This window comes from Buteo buteo, chromosome 11 (genome assembly GCF_964188355.1).
Source record: "Buteo buteo chromosome 11, bButBut1.hap1.1, whole genome shotgun sequence".
NCBI lineage: Eukaryota > Metazoa > Chordata > Aves > Accipitriformes > Accipitridae > Buteo > Buteo buteo.
The window spans coordinates 24,643,151-24,659,847 of record NC_134181.1 but is presented as its reverse complement, the minus strand read 5'-3'; the positions used below and the strand labels follow the sequence as shown (position 1 = coordinate 24,659,847).

General features: G+C 55.1%; 2 protein-coding genes across 2 annotated transcripts in view; both read left to right on the top strand.

Annotated features, from left to right (window-relative positions):
• The window catches only part of LOC142036206 (putative PIP5K1A and PSMD4-like protein), a 34,938-nt gene extending 20,425 nt beyond the window's left edge, over positions 1 to 14,513 (top strand). The window contains exons 14-27 of the mRNA XM_075039328.1: positions 305 to 434; positions 1,400 to 1,480; positions 4,076 to 4,160; positions 4,994 to 5,044; positions 7,475 to 7,677; positions 9,946 to 10,086; positions 10,772 to 10,886; positions 11,521 to 11,607; positions 12,369 to 12,437; positions 12,797 to 13,012; positions 13,109 to 13,217; positions 13,651 to 13,782; positions 14,011 to 14,078; positions 14,189 to 14,513. Of these exons, the coding sequence (XP_074895429.1) occupies positions 305 to 434; positions 1,400 to 1,480; positions 4,076 to 4,160; positions 4,994 to 5,044; positions 7,475 to 7,677; positions 9,946 to 10,086; positions 10,772 to 10,886; positions 11,521 to 11,607; positions 12,369 to 12,437; positions 12,797 to 13,012; positions 13,109 to 13,217; positions 13,651 to 13,782; positions 14,011 to 14,078; positions 14,189 to 14,356 (1,655 nt within the window). The 3' untranslated portion in view covers positions 14,357 to 14,513. The remainder of the gene's footprint in view (positions 1 to 304; positions 435 to 1,399; positions 1,481 to 4,075; positions 4,161 to 4,993; positions 5,045 to 7,474; positions 7,678 to 9,945; positions 10,087 to 10,771; positions 10,887 to 11,520; positions 11,608 to 12,368; positions 12,438 to 12,796; positions 13,013 to 13,108; positions 13,218 to 13,650; positions 13,783 to 14,010; positions 14,079 to 14,188) is intronic.
• A 1,278-nt stretch (positions 14,514 to 15,791) lies between these two features.
• ZNF687 (zinc finger protein 687) overlaps positions 15,792 to 16,697 on the top strand; it is a 30,764-nt gene continuing 29,858 nt past the window's right edge. Inside the window, exon 1 of the mRNA XM_075040704.1 lies at positions 15,792 to 15,913. The gene's annotated coding sequence lies outside the window, so the exon portion shown is untranslated. The remainder of the gene's footprint in view (positions 15,914 to 16,697) is intronic.

The following is a 16,697-nucleotide window of genomic DNA, read 5'->3' as shown; positions in this document are numbered from 1 at the left end:
AAGCATCTGGTGTGGGCCACGCTCCCCCTGGGATGTGGTTGCGTGGCAGTCCCGTGTGCCTGGTCTCTTCCTAACAGCTCATGCCCCTGGAGTTTGTATCGGGGAGAAGCTGGGCTAGGCAGTCATGTGGAGGCTTGGACTTGGACCAGAGAGCTGCATGCAGGGCTGGTTCTTCAGGGCTCGAGCGTCTTAGATGTCTTGGGTGGGATCCAGCACGGATCCTGATCCCTGGCTAATGTGGGAGCTCGTGCCACACGATCCCACTTGTTGGGGATCAGATGGAACAGTCTGTGCTTCAACTCAGGTTCCCACCTTGGTCGCCCAGATCTCCTGCCCAGGACCCTGCCGGTAGACGAAGCTAACAGTGATTCCATCGCAACAACCCTGTCCACTTCTTCTTTGGGCAGTGGAGGCCTCAACTCACCCGCAAATAGGTAAGACCATTGCTGGTTTGGTGCATGGCAGGCCAGCGACTCCTGCAAGTCAGGTTCATGAGCCACGGGAGGACTTTGTGCTGCTTTATGGATGTTTTGGGTTTTGGCATGCTTGCAGAAATACCTGTTCGAGTGGTCCGTGTGTTGTGGAGCAAGCTCACTGCTGTCGGTTCAAGCATGTGCGAGGGGGGAGGGTTGTCTCGCTGTTCCTGTGTGCAGTCCCTTACAGATGACATGATCTTGCGTCTTCTGCTTGGGCTGTTTGGGGGTCCCAGTGGCTTTTAGCTCCTTGTGTGTTCTGTATTTAATGGCTTTGTTCTGGAGTTGGGGTAATTGTGCTAATTAAAGTGAGTTGGTGAAAGTGCAACTGCCAAAGTGTATGTGAAGAGCATTAATGTGATGATGGGTGATGCTGAAGATGACCTTCTGGCTGCTCTTTTCAGAGGGTTGGGCTCTCTTGCAACTTACTGATTATGTTAGCATTGAGCTCCTACAACTCCTCGGGAAAGGAGGCTGCAGGGTGTGTGCAGGTGTGGTTCAACATGTCTCAGAAGCTGAAATGCATGGAGAGCCCTGAGGGAGCTGGTGTCTGCCTTTGAATGTTTTATTTCTTGCTGAAGTGGTAAGACTAGCAGGGATGAGGAGGAGCTGTGGTCAGAGGACAATCCCTTTTGTAGAATTTGTTCTGAGGTACTAACTTCTTTTCTTGGAAGCGATCGGAAACCATCTTCCCCATTCCTGAGCCACTGCCTACACAGTGGCACTGATAGAAGTGCCTGCTCTCTTCTGAGCTGCAGGAGAACAAGATGCACCTGTGATTACCACCTCTTACTTCCTCTGTAAAACATGGAAACTTCTTGGTAGGGATCCTAAACCAGAGCTGCTCCTTTCCAGTATGTCAGCATGCCTGAGGTGTTCTTTTTACTTACTTAACCGCGGGTGTCTCTCCTTCAATCTCTACGTAGGTCAGTGGGCGTACAAGTGCATAAAGCTGACAGCTCAGCAAAGGATTTGACTAGAGCAGCTCCTGGCATCTTCCTGTCTAGGTGAGGGGAGGAACAAGACTGCCTGAAACATTCTCCTGTCTAGAGGCTGTGGTCAGTGAGGCTTACCCTGGGATTTGACCTCACACTTGTCACTGGCCGGTGGTTACAGAGGTGGTGTACAGTCAGGTCATTCCTACATTGCAGTGCTGTAACACAGTATGTCCCTGGGCCAAGGCTCAGCAGTCCTTAACATGGCTGTCTGCTGTAAGGCTCAGTGGTAAAATCTCTCAGGATGGTGTCCTCCTTACCCCACGTGGTGGTGAGCAGCGTTCTTAGTAAAAGCACAGATTCTGGTAGGTAAGATCAAACCTGCTGCGCAACTGGGTTGAGTCCCAAGAGGTTCCCTAAACGCAAAGCCTGATCTGTGTTTGCCCCAGGTACCTCTAGAGCAGAGCACACTGCTTACTGTACCCTGTGGGCACTTAAGCAAGTGGTTACCCTTTGTCAATAGTCTGTAAAACCGCGTGCCAGCGCCAGACAGTGGTAAGGAAATCCAGGAAGGAGAACAAACCAGTGTTTTCTCCTGTGTGGGGCCGTGAGATCTGGGCTTCCTGCATCAGACCTGTTGTCAGAGGCTTAAATCCACTTTTGCAACCTTGGGAGATCTGTAAAGCTCTGCAAACCCTGAAAAGGATGAAAGTGATTTGTGGATTGTTGATTTATAATGACATAACTTGTTGAATGGATTTAAAAAGGTGGTTTGTGTTTTGGTTTTTTTTCTCTCTACGGAATCAGCCAGTCTAGCAGGGTGTTTACCACCCTTTGGAGAGGTAACCTCTTAAATCTCTGTAGTCCTATACAAAGGGGAGTGATCTCGCCCCAAATCTCTCCAGCTAGAGCTGCCCATCTAGTGTGGGCACAGGAGGAAGGCAGGATCTGGCCCGCTCCAGATCTGTCTTAAGAACACAAGCTCAGCCCTCTTGTCTGTGCTACCACAACCTCGGTCTCTCTTTTGCAGCACAGCCTCATGCCTGTCTCAGAAATGTTGCCACGTGCCTCTGTTTGCGGTGTGCAACCTGTGTGTCGAAGATGTGCTCTCGGTGGTGGCGTAAGCGATGCTGTGCAGGCGTGGGTGCCCTCCAGAGGCTGGGATTCCCCTGGTCCTCAGCCCAGCTCTGTCGTTAACATCTGGCAGAAGCTTGCTGGTGTTGGGGACACCAAAACGTTGGCATGGGCTACTGGGAATGGAAGCTGCTGACCGGCATCCTGCAGCAAGGGGTACCGGAGGGTGATCCCCTCCATTTGAGAGGGACACTTCTTTTTCTCTTAAGCACTGTAATTTAGTGGTGGACCTGGTAGTGTTAGGTTAATGGTTGGACTCGATCTTAAGGGTCTTTTCCAACCTAAATGATTCTATGATTCATCCTGCAGCCCTGCATTAGGGCAGTGCTGCTTGGTGCTAATTAAGACAAACCTCAAGGGCTATATGCGCTGTAAACAACACTGAGCATCCTTGCCTTTAATTTCTGCATAGGTCAGAAGCAGCGAGTCGCCAGTTAGAGGGCTCGGTGGAGGAGGAAGCCAGAGCAGCTCAGAGTATCCAGGTCCATAGGTGAGGCATGATCAGGCAGAGAGGGAGCTGTGCCTTCCTGGTGAGGATTCCATTTTCGGTGTTGATCCAAGGGTGTTTGGTTGGGATGATGTGTAGCCTGATGACTGACCAGCTTGATGCTTCCTGTACTCTAGCAACAGGCAGTTGAATCCCTGCTAATTAAGGCAACCACTGCAGGCAGGCTGTGACAAGCCCTGGATGTTAGCTGCAGGAAGGCCGAGCAGGTCATGCTGTCTGTAGGCAATCCTGAAACCTCCTCTGTTAGTTGCCAGTGCACTGGAAAGCCCTGACCACTTGGCCTAGGTGAAGTATGCACTCTCAGTCTTGACTTCTTGCTCAAGGGGCAAGGAGAGATGCTGTGGTTGCCATGTCCTCAGTAGGAAGCGGGGCAAGGCGCAAGCTGGGAATTGGAGTTCCTCAGCCAGCAGGTTGCAACCCATAGCTATAGGATTGTGAAAGAAGTGGGGAGGTAACAGGTTATTAGACTAAAGCAAGTCTTGTTCTGTGCTCCACATTTCTTCCTTGGCGATGTATCCTATCAGACGCTTAGTGTGCCCATGTTATATATCCTGCTGTCAGGCTATAGCTCACATTCAGAGCATAAAAGGTTTGTTAAAGTTTTGCCAGGGGCTTTTTCAAACAAGGGTGCCTGTGTCTGGAAAGGCTGAGATGTGGTAAGCTCCGGTACTTCATGGTTTCTTTGTACCTGGACTGTTTTCACCCAGGACCATTTCTGTGTTGATGAGGTGCTTGAAGACTTCTGTAAAGAGGTGCTGCTGCTTGGATGGACAAAAGATCCTCGTTTCTAATGTCTGAAGTCATGTCAGACTAGGAGGGATGATGTTCTAGGTGGTGTTTTGGGTGCCTGCCCCAGGAGGGATTGTGTTGCCTGTGCTTCCATATTAAACCTGCCTAACAAATGCCTTTGTGCGGTCCTGGGATGTTCTGTTGGCTGGGTACAACAGGGCAGCCCTGGAGATGAGACTTATTGACAGCTCACTTTTAAAAACTGCTTTACAGGTCTTCCCCTTCTGTTTCCCCAGTGGCTCCCCAGGGCCTTCCGTACCTGAGCACTCTGCAGAACTGAGAGAGCAGCTTGAAGACCTGCAAGAGACGGAGATAAGCTTTGTGAGTACTTCCCTGTTTAGGAGGAAAAGTGCAGCTCTGGAGGTAGATGGAGATTTGTGGGGATTATGTGGTCCCTAGTTGTGCTGGGAACGTGGGCACTGAGTAGGATGTGTGAGTTGACCAGAGCAGGAGCAGATGTTCTTCATCCCCCTCTGGTATGCAAAAGCTCAGCCTGCCTTGTGCTAGGCACTGTTTTTGCTCTTAGTGATAATCTGTTGCCCCAGCTGCCCTAAATTAGATAAGCAGGAGGCAAAGCAGAGACATTCCCCTTTCTTGAGGGCCCAGAGTGGGTCTGATGGCAGAGATAACACGGGATGAAGCTGACCAGGCTCATCTTGCTGTCCCCATGGCAGATGGTAAATACTCACTGACCCTCTTGTTTTAATGTAAGGTGGTGTTTGAGGGTAAGCCTGAACTCAGCTGCCCCCTTGACTCTGCCTCTTCCAGGGTGGAGAAGATTTAGAAGAAGCCACCAGGCAGGACACAACTCCTGCTCCTCTTCCTCAGAGGAAGGCAGACCCCTCCCCAGCATCTCCCCCTCTTTTCTCTTCACAGTGAAGCAACACCAAAACCACCGTGATGGAAGCAGATTGTTCTGTGCTCTGCGTGGTCTGTGGAGTCTGACAAACATTCAGCCCCTGTTGCTGATTTATTATTTTATTTTGTTCAAAGTAATCTTATCTGGACAGAAATGTAAAAGCTGGAAGGCTGGGCTACACTTAGTGGGATAGTATTAACAAAGATCGAGCCAGCACAGCTGAGCCTCGGACACCTGGAAGTCTCCTTAGAGCAGAGCTCACCACTGTGTCCCTGCTGTCCTCCTTTCTTTGAAGCCTGGCGAGAGCAAAGGTGGCTGTCAGGAGGAGGAGGAGGAACTGCTCCATGTGGGCTGAAGCCCTCTGGAAAAGGGATCTGACTTTCAGGGAGTTAGCTGCTTACGATGCTGACGCCACAGACCTTGCGAGAATGGGCAACTCGTCGGAGTTACAGGGGGGGAAATGGGCATTAGAGCCTCATTGGGACAGTTTGCGACAGAACAACATGGTTTTATTTTGTATTTTAAACAAGTTTTTAATTTAAATGTTTTTCCGAATTCAGTCATATCACTTCTTTTTAGTCTTGCAATATGGTGATTATTTTTTTTTAATAAGTAGGGGTTTTTTTCCAGTGTTCCACCAGCAAGTATCCCATGTGAGAGAGGCAGAGAGGGGGAGCAGAAGCTGTACTGACTGTGGATGACCTCCTCTCCTCCTTCAGCCACTCCTGGCTGCCAGAGCCTCCTCCATTTTCAATCTTGCATCGCCCCGAGACAGCAACAAGGAGAGCTAGGTGCTGCGCTGTATTGCTTGGAGCATTTTGAATGTGTGAAGCTTTTAAGACGTCAGGGAGGTTTTGGATTGCTTTGTCCCCGGTTTTTAAATGACGCCCTTTTGTTCCTTCCCCGCCAAGCAGGGAGTCGCAGGTGAAGGGAGATCTTTGTAAGGGGCGTGCTTTTTTAAAAGTATTTCTTAAGCAAATGGACCAAACCCAGCCTGCTCCGTTCCCTTCCCCTGCCCTCTGTCCTGCTGCAGGCACCATGTGCAAAACTCTTCCCGTTTTTATAGCTCGGCTCCCTTTTGATATCTCGCCTGTATCGTAGCCGCTGTTGACACCAGTGTTCCCTGCGGCGTGAAACCAAGGTTCCTACCTAAATGGGACAGACTTCTGCCTCCACAAAAGTATGAGGCATTTTGAGTCCGGTTTTAAACAAAATAATAAGCTGAAAGGAGGGATTGTTCTGCTGCCATTTCCCTGCGGTGATGCCTGGCCCATGCTGGCTGCAGATGCTTCTCTAGAGATCTCAGAGCAGATGTCGGACTGATCGTTATTTTCACTAAATGCTTTTTTTAAAGAAATGAAGTGACTCTTCCCCGTGTTCCTGGTGGGTTAGAATCCTCCATTCTTTTTTATATATATATAAAAAAAATAATTTAAAGCTTGCCCTTGCGATAGTGCAAGGGGTTTCTATACTAATTAGCAATGATTGCTAAGGAAACAAAGAATGTAGTGGTGTAGAAAGGGATTTTTTTTTTTTAGGTGATGTTACAGAGCCAAGTCTCTTCCCACCTTCCACTTCAACCTTTCCAAGTGGATGCGACACAAGCTGATATTTTTTTAAGAAAAAGTGGTGGTTTTTTTTTTTAAAACTGTTTTTTTTTTTCCCGAAAGACCAAGTAGAATGGCCTTACTCCGGGTATCCGGATCCCCAGGGGGTTGGTGGAGCGTGAGGACAGTCACTGTTCACAAACTGTTTGGTTCTCAAGGGCTCTCAAACCTTTCGACACTGATTAATGTCACGATGAGACCCGTGAGCGGGAGGAAGATCGGCTCGGGGACGCCTGTGCCGTCTCTGCTGGATCTTCCTGTCTCCCTCCCCTGTACCTCTGACTTGATCCAGCAGGTTACACTTTATAGCTGAAGTAACTGTCTATATTAGACACTTGTTTCTTATCTTCCCACCTAACCCATATTTGTTTTATTTTAGCAGGAGGGAAGAAAACCAAGTCTCAGTTTTTTTCATGATTTAATATTTATGAAGTTGTATTTAAGTGTTTTTTTTCTTTTCCTGGAGATAGTTATTCAGTGAGTAGGGAGGCGGGGTGGCGGGTTGGGGTGGCATTTATATATTGACTTCTGCTTTGTAATGGGTTTTCAGAACTGCTTCTTTTTGTGTGTGTGCGTGTTTCAAAGTGACGGGCGATGGGTTTTCATGTCGTTTTTTAAACACCCGAGCGGGGTGTCTCCAGCGTGGGGAGGGGACTTCACTTCTCTGGCCGCATCGGGGAGGGATTGGGGAGCAGCCGACGCCGCCGTGACCTCCGGCTTGACATTGGGCGATGGGATGGAGCACGGGTGGACGGACCCCTCCTGTCCTGCTCGGCGTCACCGTCGCCGCCGGGCCCCCCCCTCTGGGAGTGTCACCTGGGAGGGACAGACCTGTCCCCGTTCCTGGGGAACAGCTTGTGCTGTGCGTGACCCCCCCACCTTGTCCTTTTGGCTGTGTAACGCTTGTGGCCTCGTCCGCTGTTGGAACCACGCTGCTGTCTCTTGGACGCGCAATACACGGTGTGCTGCTGAACCCACTGCCTGCCTGCCTCCTCTGTCCGGGGTGGGGGGAGAAACGGGGATGGGGGACGACACGGGACCCTCGGGAGGGGGTGGGGTGGGTGTGGGGGTCGGGGGCCAAGGGGAAACTTCTTGTTGCTGCCCCGTCATTGGGGTGGTGGAGGGAAGGGACGGTCCTGGGGTGGGGGTGGGGGGTGGGCTCTGTTTAGTGGCCGCGGGGGGGGTGGGGGCCTTACGGCCATCCCCGGACTACAGTTCCCGGCGTGCTCCGCGCCCGCCGCCACTCACTTCGCAAGACGGGAAGCGGCGATTGGCCGGTAACTGGAGCCAATCGGCGGGCTGCTTGTTTGGTCGGATCCGGCTCGGTCTTGAGGGAAGGAGGCAAGATGGTTCTGGAGAGCACTATGGTGTGGTGAGCGGGCAGGGGCCGGGGCTGGGCCGCAGCGGGGGCTCCTCTCCCTTCGCGCCCCTCTCCCCCCGCGCTGGAGCCCGCCCCGAGCCCCCGGCGCCGCCGCGGGTTTCCCTGCGTCATCCCGGGCGGCGGCGGCAGGGCCAGGCCCGGCCTGGGCCGGGGCGGGGGGGAGGCAGGGCCTGAGGGGGCTGGGGGTGGTTGTGGGGCAGGGGGAGGTTTGGTGGAGGAGGAGGAGCTCTGTGGAGAGGCAAAGGTGGGGGGGGGGCTGGGGAGAGAATTGGGGTACGGGGAGGCATTTGAGGGGGAGGACAGGGCACGGGGTGGAGGGGGGGAGGATGGGTTTAAGTTGGGGTGGGGTCGAGGTGGTGGTGAAGGTTTTGGATGCTGGAGGGAGAGGTTGGGTGAAGCGAGGAGCTGGGTGAGGCTGGGGGCTGTCAGGGAAAGTGTGGGGGGGTAAATGGGACAGGCTGGGGTGAGGAGGGGTCTGTTGGTGGGAAAAGCTGGCTGAGTGGAGGCATGGGGGTCAAGAGGCAAGAGTAGGGTGAAGGGGCTCTTGTAGGTGCTAACGGGCAGGGGGAGGCTGACAAAGGGGATGAGGTAAAGAGCTGCGACGGGGCTCTGGTGTGATGCGGTGCCAGGTGATGCTATGAAGACAAACTTGGGTCCCCTCCCAGCGGAGGAGAGCCAGGGCACAGACCCGAACTGTGTAGCCCTAGTCTTGCTGGGGCACCGGGTGGGCGTACCTGTGGCCCGAGGAGGGTCGGCTGCTTGGGCTCGGGGTCTTATCTGGCACCTCTGGGGTTGGGGTGTGGTGGGTCAGTGCTCGGGCAGCCCTATGTGAAGCAGCCATCCTCTCTGTTATTGTTGCTCAGCATCGGCGTTGAGGTAAGAGGGTTTTGTCCCTGGGTGCTGAACGCAGCCGGGGCTGAAAGTAGATGTGAACTTTGTTGTGTCTTTGTTATCGCAGCAGCTACGGTCCTGTTGTTTTTTGGTTTTGGTGTTTAAGAAGGCCATGATAGAGAAAACCAGTGAAATTTGTCTTGGTTCTGTTGTTTCCTTGACTCTCTATGTGGTCCCGCAGCTGTTTGGATAAAGATATTACCGTAGCTTGACTCGCTGACTGTATATCGAAGTCCTTGATGTTTTCTCTGGGTAGCTCTTTGCTTACTCATGTTTAAGGGTATTAAAACACGTCACTGTTCCTTGTGTTGCCCTGGAGAGCAGAAGGAATTCACTGTTACTCTGTGAATAGTAAGCTGCAGTTCAGATGGCCTCGGCCAGGTTGCTTTGTGTCTTTGTGCCTGAGGTTTGGTTCAGCCACTGCTGCCTCCTCGCTCCCCAGCTTGTGACCGGGTATTTGGTGTGGGCCAGAGGAGAGGTGGCCGAGCATGAGCCCGAGCGCTGTCAGGGAAATGGTCATAGGTGGGTTTTTTTCAGAAGAAACCTTTCCCCTGGTGTTAAAACTAAGACATTCTGGGAGTACTTCTCAGAGAGGTCTTAATTTGGGGCCAAAATAAACTCTCAAGTTCTTATTTAACTAGTCCTCCTTCCTGGGGTCAGTTTCCTGAAGGCTGGTGGAAGAGAAGGTGTTTTTCTGCCTGCTCTGTGCTATATTTAATAGCTGACGGGGTGGAGGGTAGAGATTTGATTACAGTGATGTTGTGATGTGGCTGCTGCCATTAGACACTGCGAGGCACTGTTGCCCATGTGGTTTGTGGAAGCCCTGACATCCACTGTAGGTGTGGAAAGTTGAAGCTGGGCTGTGGGGCTCAGGGGCTTGGCTCATCACTGTGTCACTTTGAGGAGGGCACCGCGCTGGTGGAGCAGAGCCGTAATTGGAAAGCGCCTGGTGTCCCTGCCATGGGAGAGCTGCTTTGTGTCCTGATGAAAACCCCATGGTGGCAGTGAGCACAGAGCTTTGTACTTTACCATGGAGTGGTGTCTCTTGACTTTTTTTTGTTGCGGAGGAAGAAGAAGGCATTGAGAAGATGTGAGTCTGAGGTTGTGTCTGGCCACGGTCACTTCTCACACTCTTCAGCGAGGAGTGGGAGCTTCCAGCTCTGGGCCAGCATTTGTCCTGTGACCCAAAGGTCAGATCTGCTCTGAAAACTCAGGGGAACACAGAGATGACTTGTCTCTCTGCCCTGGGAAACATCTATGTCCTGCTGCATGTCCCCAGCTGTGTGACCTTAGGTGTGCTGTCCTGAAAAGTACGTTTTGGGGATAAACTTCAACTTTCACAAGCTGACATCCTCCTCTCTGTTCCAGCGTCGACAACAGCGAGTACATGAGGAATGGAGACTTCTTACCCACTCGCCTGCAAGCCCAACAAGATGCTGTCAACATTGTGTGCCACTCGAAAACCCGCAGTAACCCCGAGAACAACGTGGGCCTCATCACCTTAGCCAAGTATGCCCCGAGGGAGAACTGGCCTCAGGGTGATGCTGAGGAGCAGCTGGGGAGACCTATGAGAGAGTGTGGGGGCGAGGGACAGGGGGAGTGTTGCAAAATGGGGCAGCAATAGCACAGTCTAAAACCAAGCCAGTTCTTCTGGGAGGACTGATACGAGAAAACCTGGTTCCTTGCTGGCCTCTAGCTTGTTGGGCTCACTCCTGCAACGCCAGGATATGTTATGGAGGCTTTTCTCTTTCAGGAGCTCTCTGCTAGGTCAATCCTTTTGTGGCCTTGTGTCTGAAAGGGTGGCAAGTAAGGGCTGAGCTGTCATGCAGCTTATCAGAGTAATTCATCCATTTTCCTGAAGTCTGCAGGATTTCAGTGCCTCTGTGAGAGGCAGAGTCGATTAAAATTGGCTAGTGGGCTCAAGGTTGCTGGGGCAGGGGACAGACACACGCACACACCTTTACGCAGACACATTACTTTGGTGTTTATTTTTTTTTTTTTAGGAAACCAGGCTAAAAGTCTTGCTCCCTGTGTGCACTGACCCACTAGAGCCCAGTGCTGGCAGACTCTTGGAGCAGACACCAGCTGCAGGCTTAGTGCGGGGAGGGCTTTTCTTACCCCTGTAGCAAATAAATGGTTTCGCAAAGAAATTCTCAAAGAAGAGGTTGCTAACATAAGTGTATTTGTGTTGCAGTAACTGTGAAGTGTTGACCACGCTCACTCCAGACACGGGCCGGATCCTTTCAAAGCTGCACACGGTGCAACCCAAAGGGAAAATTACCTTTTGCACAGGGATCAGAGTTGCTCATGTAAGTGGCCTTGTTGGTTCCTCACGAGCAAGTCTGCGCCATTCTCTGTAATTTCTTTTGCCTTAGCGTGTCTCTTTAATTACGTGTCCTGTTGATGGCTCGGTTACAGGAAATCTTGTTCTCTCCCTGCCTCTACAGCTGAGCAGTGCTGAGCAAATAACTTCAGTCTTGCCTTGGTCTCCCTGTCTGCAAAATGCAGCTGAAACCTCCTTTATAAAACCCAATATAAAAGTTCAGAAGTTTAATAGTCTGATCCTGGTTTGCTTCAGAGGAACCTGGCAGCTGCTTTGCGGGAGTCCAACTAAGCTGCACACCCCTTCCCACCCTGAGAAGAGCAGCCCCCAGCTGAAGAGTGTCCCCCAGGATATGGCCACCTTTTGTCCTGTTTTCTTGCTCTGTCCCACACTGTCTCTTTGCCAACAAACTGCTCCCAGCTGAGTCAACTGCCAGCGAAGGGGAGGCCCTTGACACATGCCTGCTTGTAGGCAGTTTGGTGAAACTTGCTACTGAAAAATCCCTCCTGGCATTTAGCCTAAATGTTCCTGCATAACAGGAAAAGTATCAGGGGTGACTGCTGGCCACCCCTTTTTCCTGAGAATTGCTCCTCAAGTACAATATGACTTCTGTCTTGCAGCTGGCCTTAAAACATCGCCAAGGCAAGAACCACAAGATGCGAATCATTGCCTTCGTTGGGAGCCCTGTAGAAGATAACGAGAAAGATGTGAGTAATGGCCAGTCAGAGGAAAATACATTGGGTCAGCTCCGTGCTCTACCTTGAACCATATATTGGGTTTATTGTGTGTTCCCTGCCCTGTACTGAAAGTAAGGCTTTACACCCCTGCGAGGAGGCTGCTTTACAGAGTCTCTTGAGCAGGGCGGTTCTCAGCTGGGAGGAGAGGGAGGGAGAGGGAAGGCTGGATTCCTGGGCACAGCCAGGCCTGAGCCAAGGGCAGAGAGAGGGAGCTTGTGCCATGTCCTGCACTTCCTGGCTTGTGGCTGTCACCTGGACCACTTTGGGCTTTTTGTCTGAGGAGCTGTGGGAGGAAACCTGTGTCCCTGAGCAGAAACAATGCTCTCAGCCTTCGGAAGATTCTGTTCTGTTGGCACTTAAAATAACGCAAATGAAGTTAATCCAGATGTTCTGGGTCTCTTTGAAAGAACAGGTCAGAAACGTGAGGAGATGCTGCCTGTCCCAGGGTCTTGCCGTCCCCATCGATGGGGACGGTTACTTGCTTTGGCAGGAGCAGCCCCCTTGCTTGTGCCATCTTGCAGCACCTCGGGCACCGTGCGGTAGCTCCTGTCCTGTCTAGGGAGGTGAAATACCTCAAACGGTTTCCTGCTGGGAGGGCTTGAAACTGGGAAGCTGATTTTGGGCTTTGTGCCTCCAGGATCGAATCCTAGTGCTGTTGTCTGGTCTCTCATAAGCTGAGTGTGGGTAAGAGCTGAAATCCAAGCTAATGCTGCTGTGTCTCCTCCTTGCAGCTGGTGAAACTGGCAAAGCGCCTTAAGAAGGAGAAAGTCAACGTTGATATCATCAATTTTGGAGAAGAGGTGAGACTTCTGCCATGTTTCTGGCATAAGATCCAAGCCAGGATTTTGTATCCTTTCCAGCCTGGAGCCCTTACTCAGGCATGTGAAGATAGAAACAGTTCCCTGACCCTTGGTCTCTTCAGCAGCTGCCCCAGTAAAAATGCTAATGTGGAGAGTAACGTTTCCCTCTGGGAAGACACCTCTCCCATTTCACTGCAGGCATCGTTAAACGCTTTCCATCCTGATGGAGATAGCGGAGCTCTTGGCTCCCTCATAGTGCGGAGAGATGTGGGGTGTGCGGAGCAGCCAGCCATCCCTCTAGCAGAGCCGAGGAGGGAGCCAGGCGAAGCTCTAGTCCCAGCCTTTCTCTTTGGCCCTAGGAAGCCAACACGGACAAGCTGACTGCCTTCATTAACACCTTAAACGGCAAGGATGGCACCGGCTCCCACCTGGTGACAGTGCCGCCGGGGCCGAGCCTGGCCGATGCCCTCATCAGCTCCCCCATCCTGGCTGGGGAGGGAGGTGCCATGCTGGGCCTCGGCGCCAGCGACTTTGAGTTTGGTGTGGACCCCAGCGCGGACCCGGAGCTGGCTCTGGTGAGCGATGGGGAGGTGGAGGGCGGCTGTGCGCGCCGAGCTTGGTCCGTCTGAGCTGTGCCCCACTCAGCTCCCTGTCTGTCCCCATGTCCGCAGGCTCTGCGTGTCTCCATGGAGGAGCAGAGGCAGCGGCAAGAGGAAGAGGCCAGGAGGGCTGCGGCTGCCTCTGCGGCCGAGGCTGGGATTGCGGCCACTGGCGGGGATGGTAAGGAGCTGGGCAGGGAATAAAGCAGGCAGGGACAGGCAGGATGTTCCCTAGGGAGGGTGTCCAGCCAGCACGCGGGCTCCCATGGCAGTGTTCATTGCTGCGAGGCTGCCCGATGCCGCAGGAAGCGTCTCTGTTCATGGCTGGGCCCTTCTGTGCAGCATGGCAGTTCCCAGAGCCACTGGGGTGCAAGGCGAGAGGTGGTTTCTTCCCCGGAATGTTGGAGGGAGGCAGTTTAACTGCAGTGTGCTGGGGGGGCTACCTTTGCTTCCGCCGAACCTCCCAAACGGAGGTGGACCAGCTTCTGTCCTGAACGCCATGGGGAGTGGCTCTGCCCTGGTCCCCTTCCCCAGCGAGGCGATGTGTGCAAGAGGAGCCGGGGATCATGTGTGGCACCCTTGCTGGTTTCTGAGCCTGGCTTTTGTCGGCGCAGATTCAGATGATGCTCTGCTGAAGATGACGATAACTCAGCAGGAGTTTGGCCGGGCTGGGCTGCCTGACCTCAGCAGCATGACAGAGGAGGAGCAGATCGCCTACGCCATGCAGATGTCACTGCAGGGAGCGGGTGAGTGCCTGGTGCCGGCTCTCGGCCCGTTCCCAAAGGGAAAGCCAAGGAGGCAGCCCCTTTGCCTCTGAAACTGGAACTGCCAGCACCTATGTGCCCCAAAGTGGGGCTTTGTCACCTGGGCAGGGACCCCACTTGTGGGGTGGGTGCGTGGGTCGCTCCCATAAGCCGTGGGGAGGCTGAGGGTGCGTAAATCCTCTGTCCTCAGCCGTCCCTCTCTTCCGACAGAGTTTGCCCAGGCAGAGGCAGCAGAAGTGGACAGCAGCACAGCCATGGATACCTCCGAACCTGCTAAGGTGAGGTTTTGGCCTTCTGGGAGGGGATCCTGTCCCATCCCTGTTCCCTCTCCCTCTGGGAGGAAGACAGGGACCCAGCCTGTCCCCAACTCTTCTCCCTCTTCCCGCAGGAGGAAGACGATTACGATGTCATGCAGGACCCTGAGTTTTTGCAGAGCGTGTTGGAGAACCTGCCAGGCGTGGACCCCAACAATGAGGCCATCCGCAATGCCATGGGCTCCCTGGCCTCGCAGGCCTCCAAGGAGAGCAAGGACAAAAAGGAGGAGGAGAAGAAATGAGGGGCGCCAGGCCGGGGTTCGCTGTCACTGGCCCTGGGGGTGAGTTGGCCGCCTGCCCGCAGGGCCGGGGCTGGTGCCGGTTCAGAGCAGTGCCCAGTGGGGCAGGGGGCGGGTGGGTTCAGCTGGAACGGGGCAATAAAGGCTTTCCACGGGTGTCTCCGTCCTGGCGCCTCCGTGGGGGTGAGCCCTTGGGGGGAGCAGCTGGGCCCCCGCTTTCCCCTGTACTGGGGGAACTGGGCCCGGCCCTGGGAGTCTCCTGCAGTGGGTGGGAGGGACTGGGTACCGGGACTCCTGTGTACTGGGGGAATTGGGCCCTGGCGCTCTCCTATACTTGGCGGGGGGGGGGGCAGACCCAAGGCCCTGGCAGTCCCCAATACTGGGGGGGGACTGGGCCCCACTCCCCTGCACTGGGGGAACTGGCCCGCCGGTGTCTCCCTTCTGCTCCCCCTGCACACGTGTCTGGGGCGGGGCCAGAGAGCCCAAGCCCCGCCCCCTGCACCACCTCCCAGCGTACCCTGCTGCTGCCCGCCGGATATTTACAGTGAGGCCGGAGGGGGTGGGCCTTGGTGGTTGATGGGCATTGGAGTCAGCCAGTCAGCAAGGGGGGGTCCTGCATGGATGTTGTCAGTTCATGGGGGCCGGGGAGGTGGCCAATGGGGTAGGAAGGCGAGCTGGTGAGGGCGGGATTTCGTGTTGAGTGGCGGCCAGGCGGCTCAATGGGTGGCGTGGCTTTGTCATGGCGGACTGGTGGGCGGGCTAGCCGGGGGGGAGCAAAGCGGTAGGGGCGTGCCTGAGTGACAGGGCTCTTCACCAACGGGGCTGAGCGTTGTGCATCACGTGCCAGACGGAGGTGTGCGGGGCAGGCACGCAGCCCCCTCCCTGAGTGACAGCGTTGCCAGCAAATGGGAGAAGATGATTGAACCACCTGTGAGAGCTTCCGATCAATGGGACTGGTGGGGGGGCGGGCCTTCGCCTTGAGCGACAGGCCTCTCGCTCAATAGGAAAACAACAGCTGGGAGAGGCGCTGATGGACATTCCCTGTGGCCAATAGCTGCGAGAACCCGTGCTTGAAGGACAGCCTCGTTTGACCAATGGAAAGAGGGAGGAGGCGGGCTGGCTTGATGAACAAAGCTTCCAGCCAATAAGCAGCGGGGCTGCCCTGTGGGCGTGCCAAGAGCCAACCACCAATAGGAAGAGGGGTATCCGGGTGGGCGGGGGCCATGCTTTGAATGGCACTCCCGCCCCCCAATGAGCACACCCCACGGGAGGCGGGCTCCAGCCTCGGCGTATCGTCCCCTTCACCAACGGCGAGTGAGAACAGCCCCGACGGCCCGAGAGCGACAGCGGCGCTGGCCAATCGGAATGCGCACGGTGGCGAGTGGCGGGCAGCACCGCCAATAGCGCGGCGCGGGGAGGGGTGGGGGGGCGGGAGCGCTGCGCGCGAGCGGCCGGCGGCGGAGGGCGGGGGGCGCGAGCCAAGCAGGAAGTGGCTGAGGAGAAGCGGACGCCGCGGAGGGGCCTGGGCGGGAGCCGGCCGCCCCCCGCCCGCAGCAGCAGGTACCACCGCCGCGGGACCCCTGGGCCTCACACGGCCCAGGGGGGTGCTGGGGCGGGTATGGGGGGCTCGGGGGACCCGGGGCCTGGAGGGGGGGCCCGGGCCTGGAGGGGGCCATGAGACCCGGGGGGAGGTGCCGGTCCTGCCCCTCTCCCCCTTCGGGACGGGGGAGAGTAGGAGCCGTCCCCCCCGTCCCCGGTCGGGATGTGGGGCGGCGGTAACGGCCGGCCCCTCCCGTTCGAGCCTTGGGGTGGGGTCACGGTCATCCCCTTACCCTGCGGGGTTCGGGGTGGGGGTGACGGTCACCCTCTCTCCTGCCGGGCTCTGGGGGGGAGGTACCGCTTATCCCCACCGTCCCCGTGAGATCTGTGGGTGGGGGGTGGTAGCTTAACGGTCATTCTGTCCTATCTCCCTCTGCAACTGGGGGAGAGTTACAGTCATTCCTTTTGGGAATTTGGGGTGGGGGAACGGTTGTGTTCCCCTGCGTCTGCTGGGAGGGCTGAGCGCATCCCTTCCCCCGGGCCTGAGTGGGTTGTTTTTTTTTGGGGGGGGGGTGGGGGGGTGGAGCCAGGTCATGTTCCCCTCCCTCCCCAGCAGTGGAGAGGCTGATAATGCCCGCCTGCATCTCTTGAGGAGACCTGGGCTTCTCTTCTCCCTGACATCACTGGGAATAGGGGGGGACTCTGGTCATGCTCCAGTCATGCTTCCCTGTAGTTAGGGGCAAGATGAGACCTCCCATAGTTCCTTTGCCGCAGCGGGGGCTTTGGGGGGGGTGGCTGTTCATAT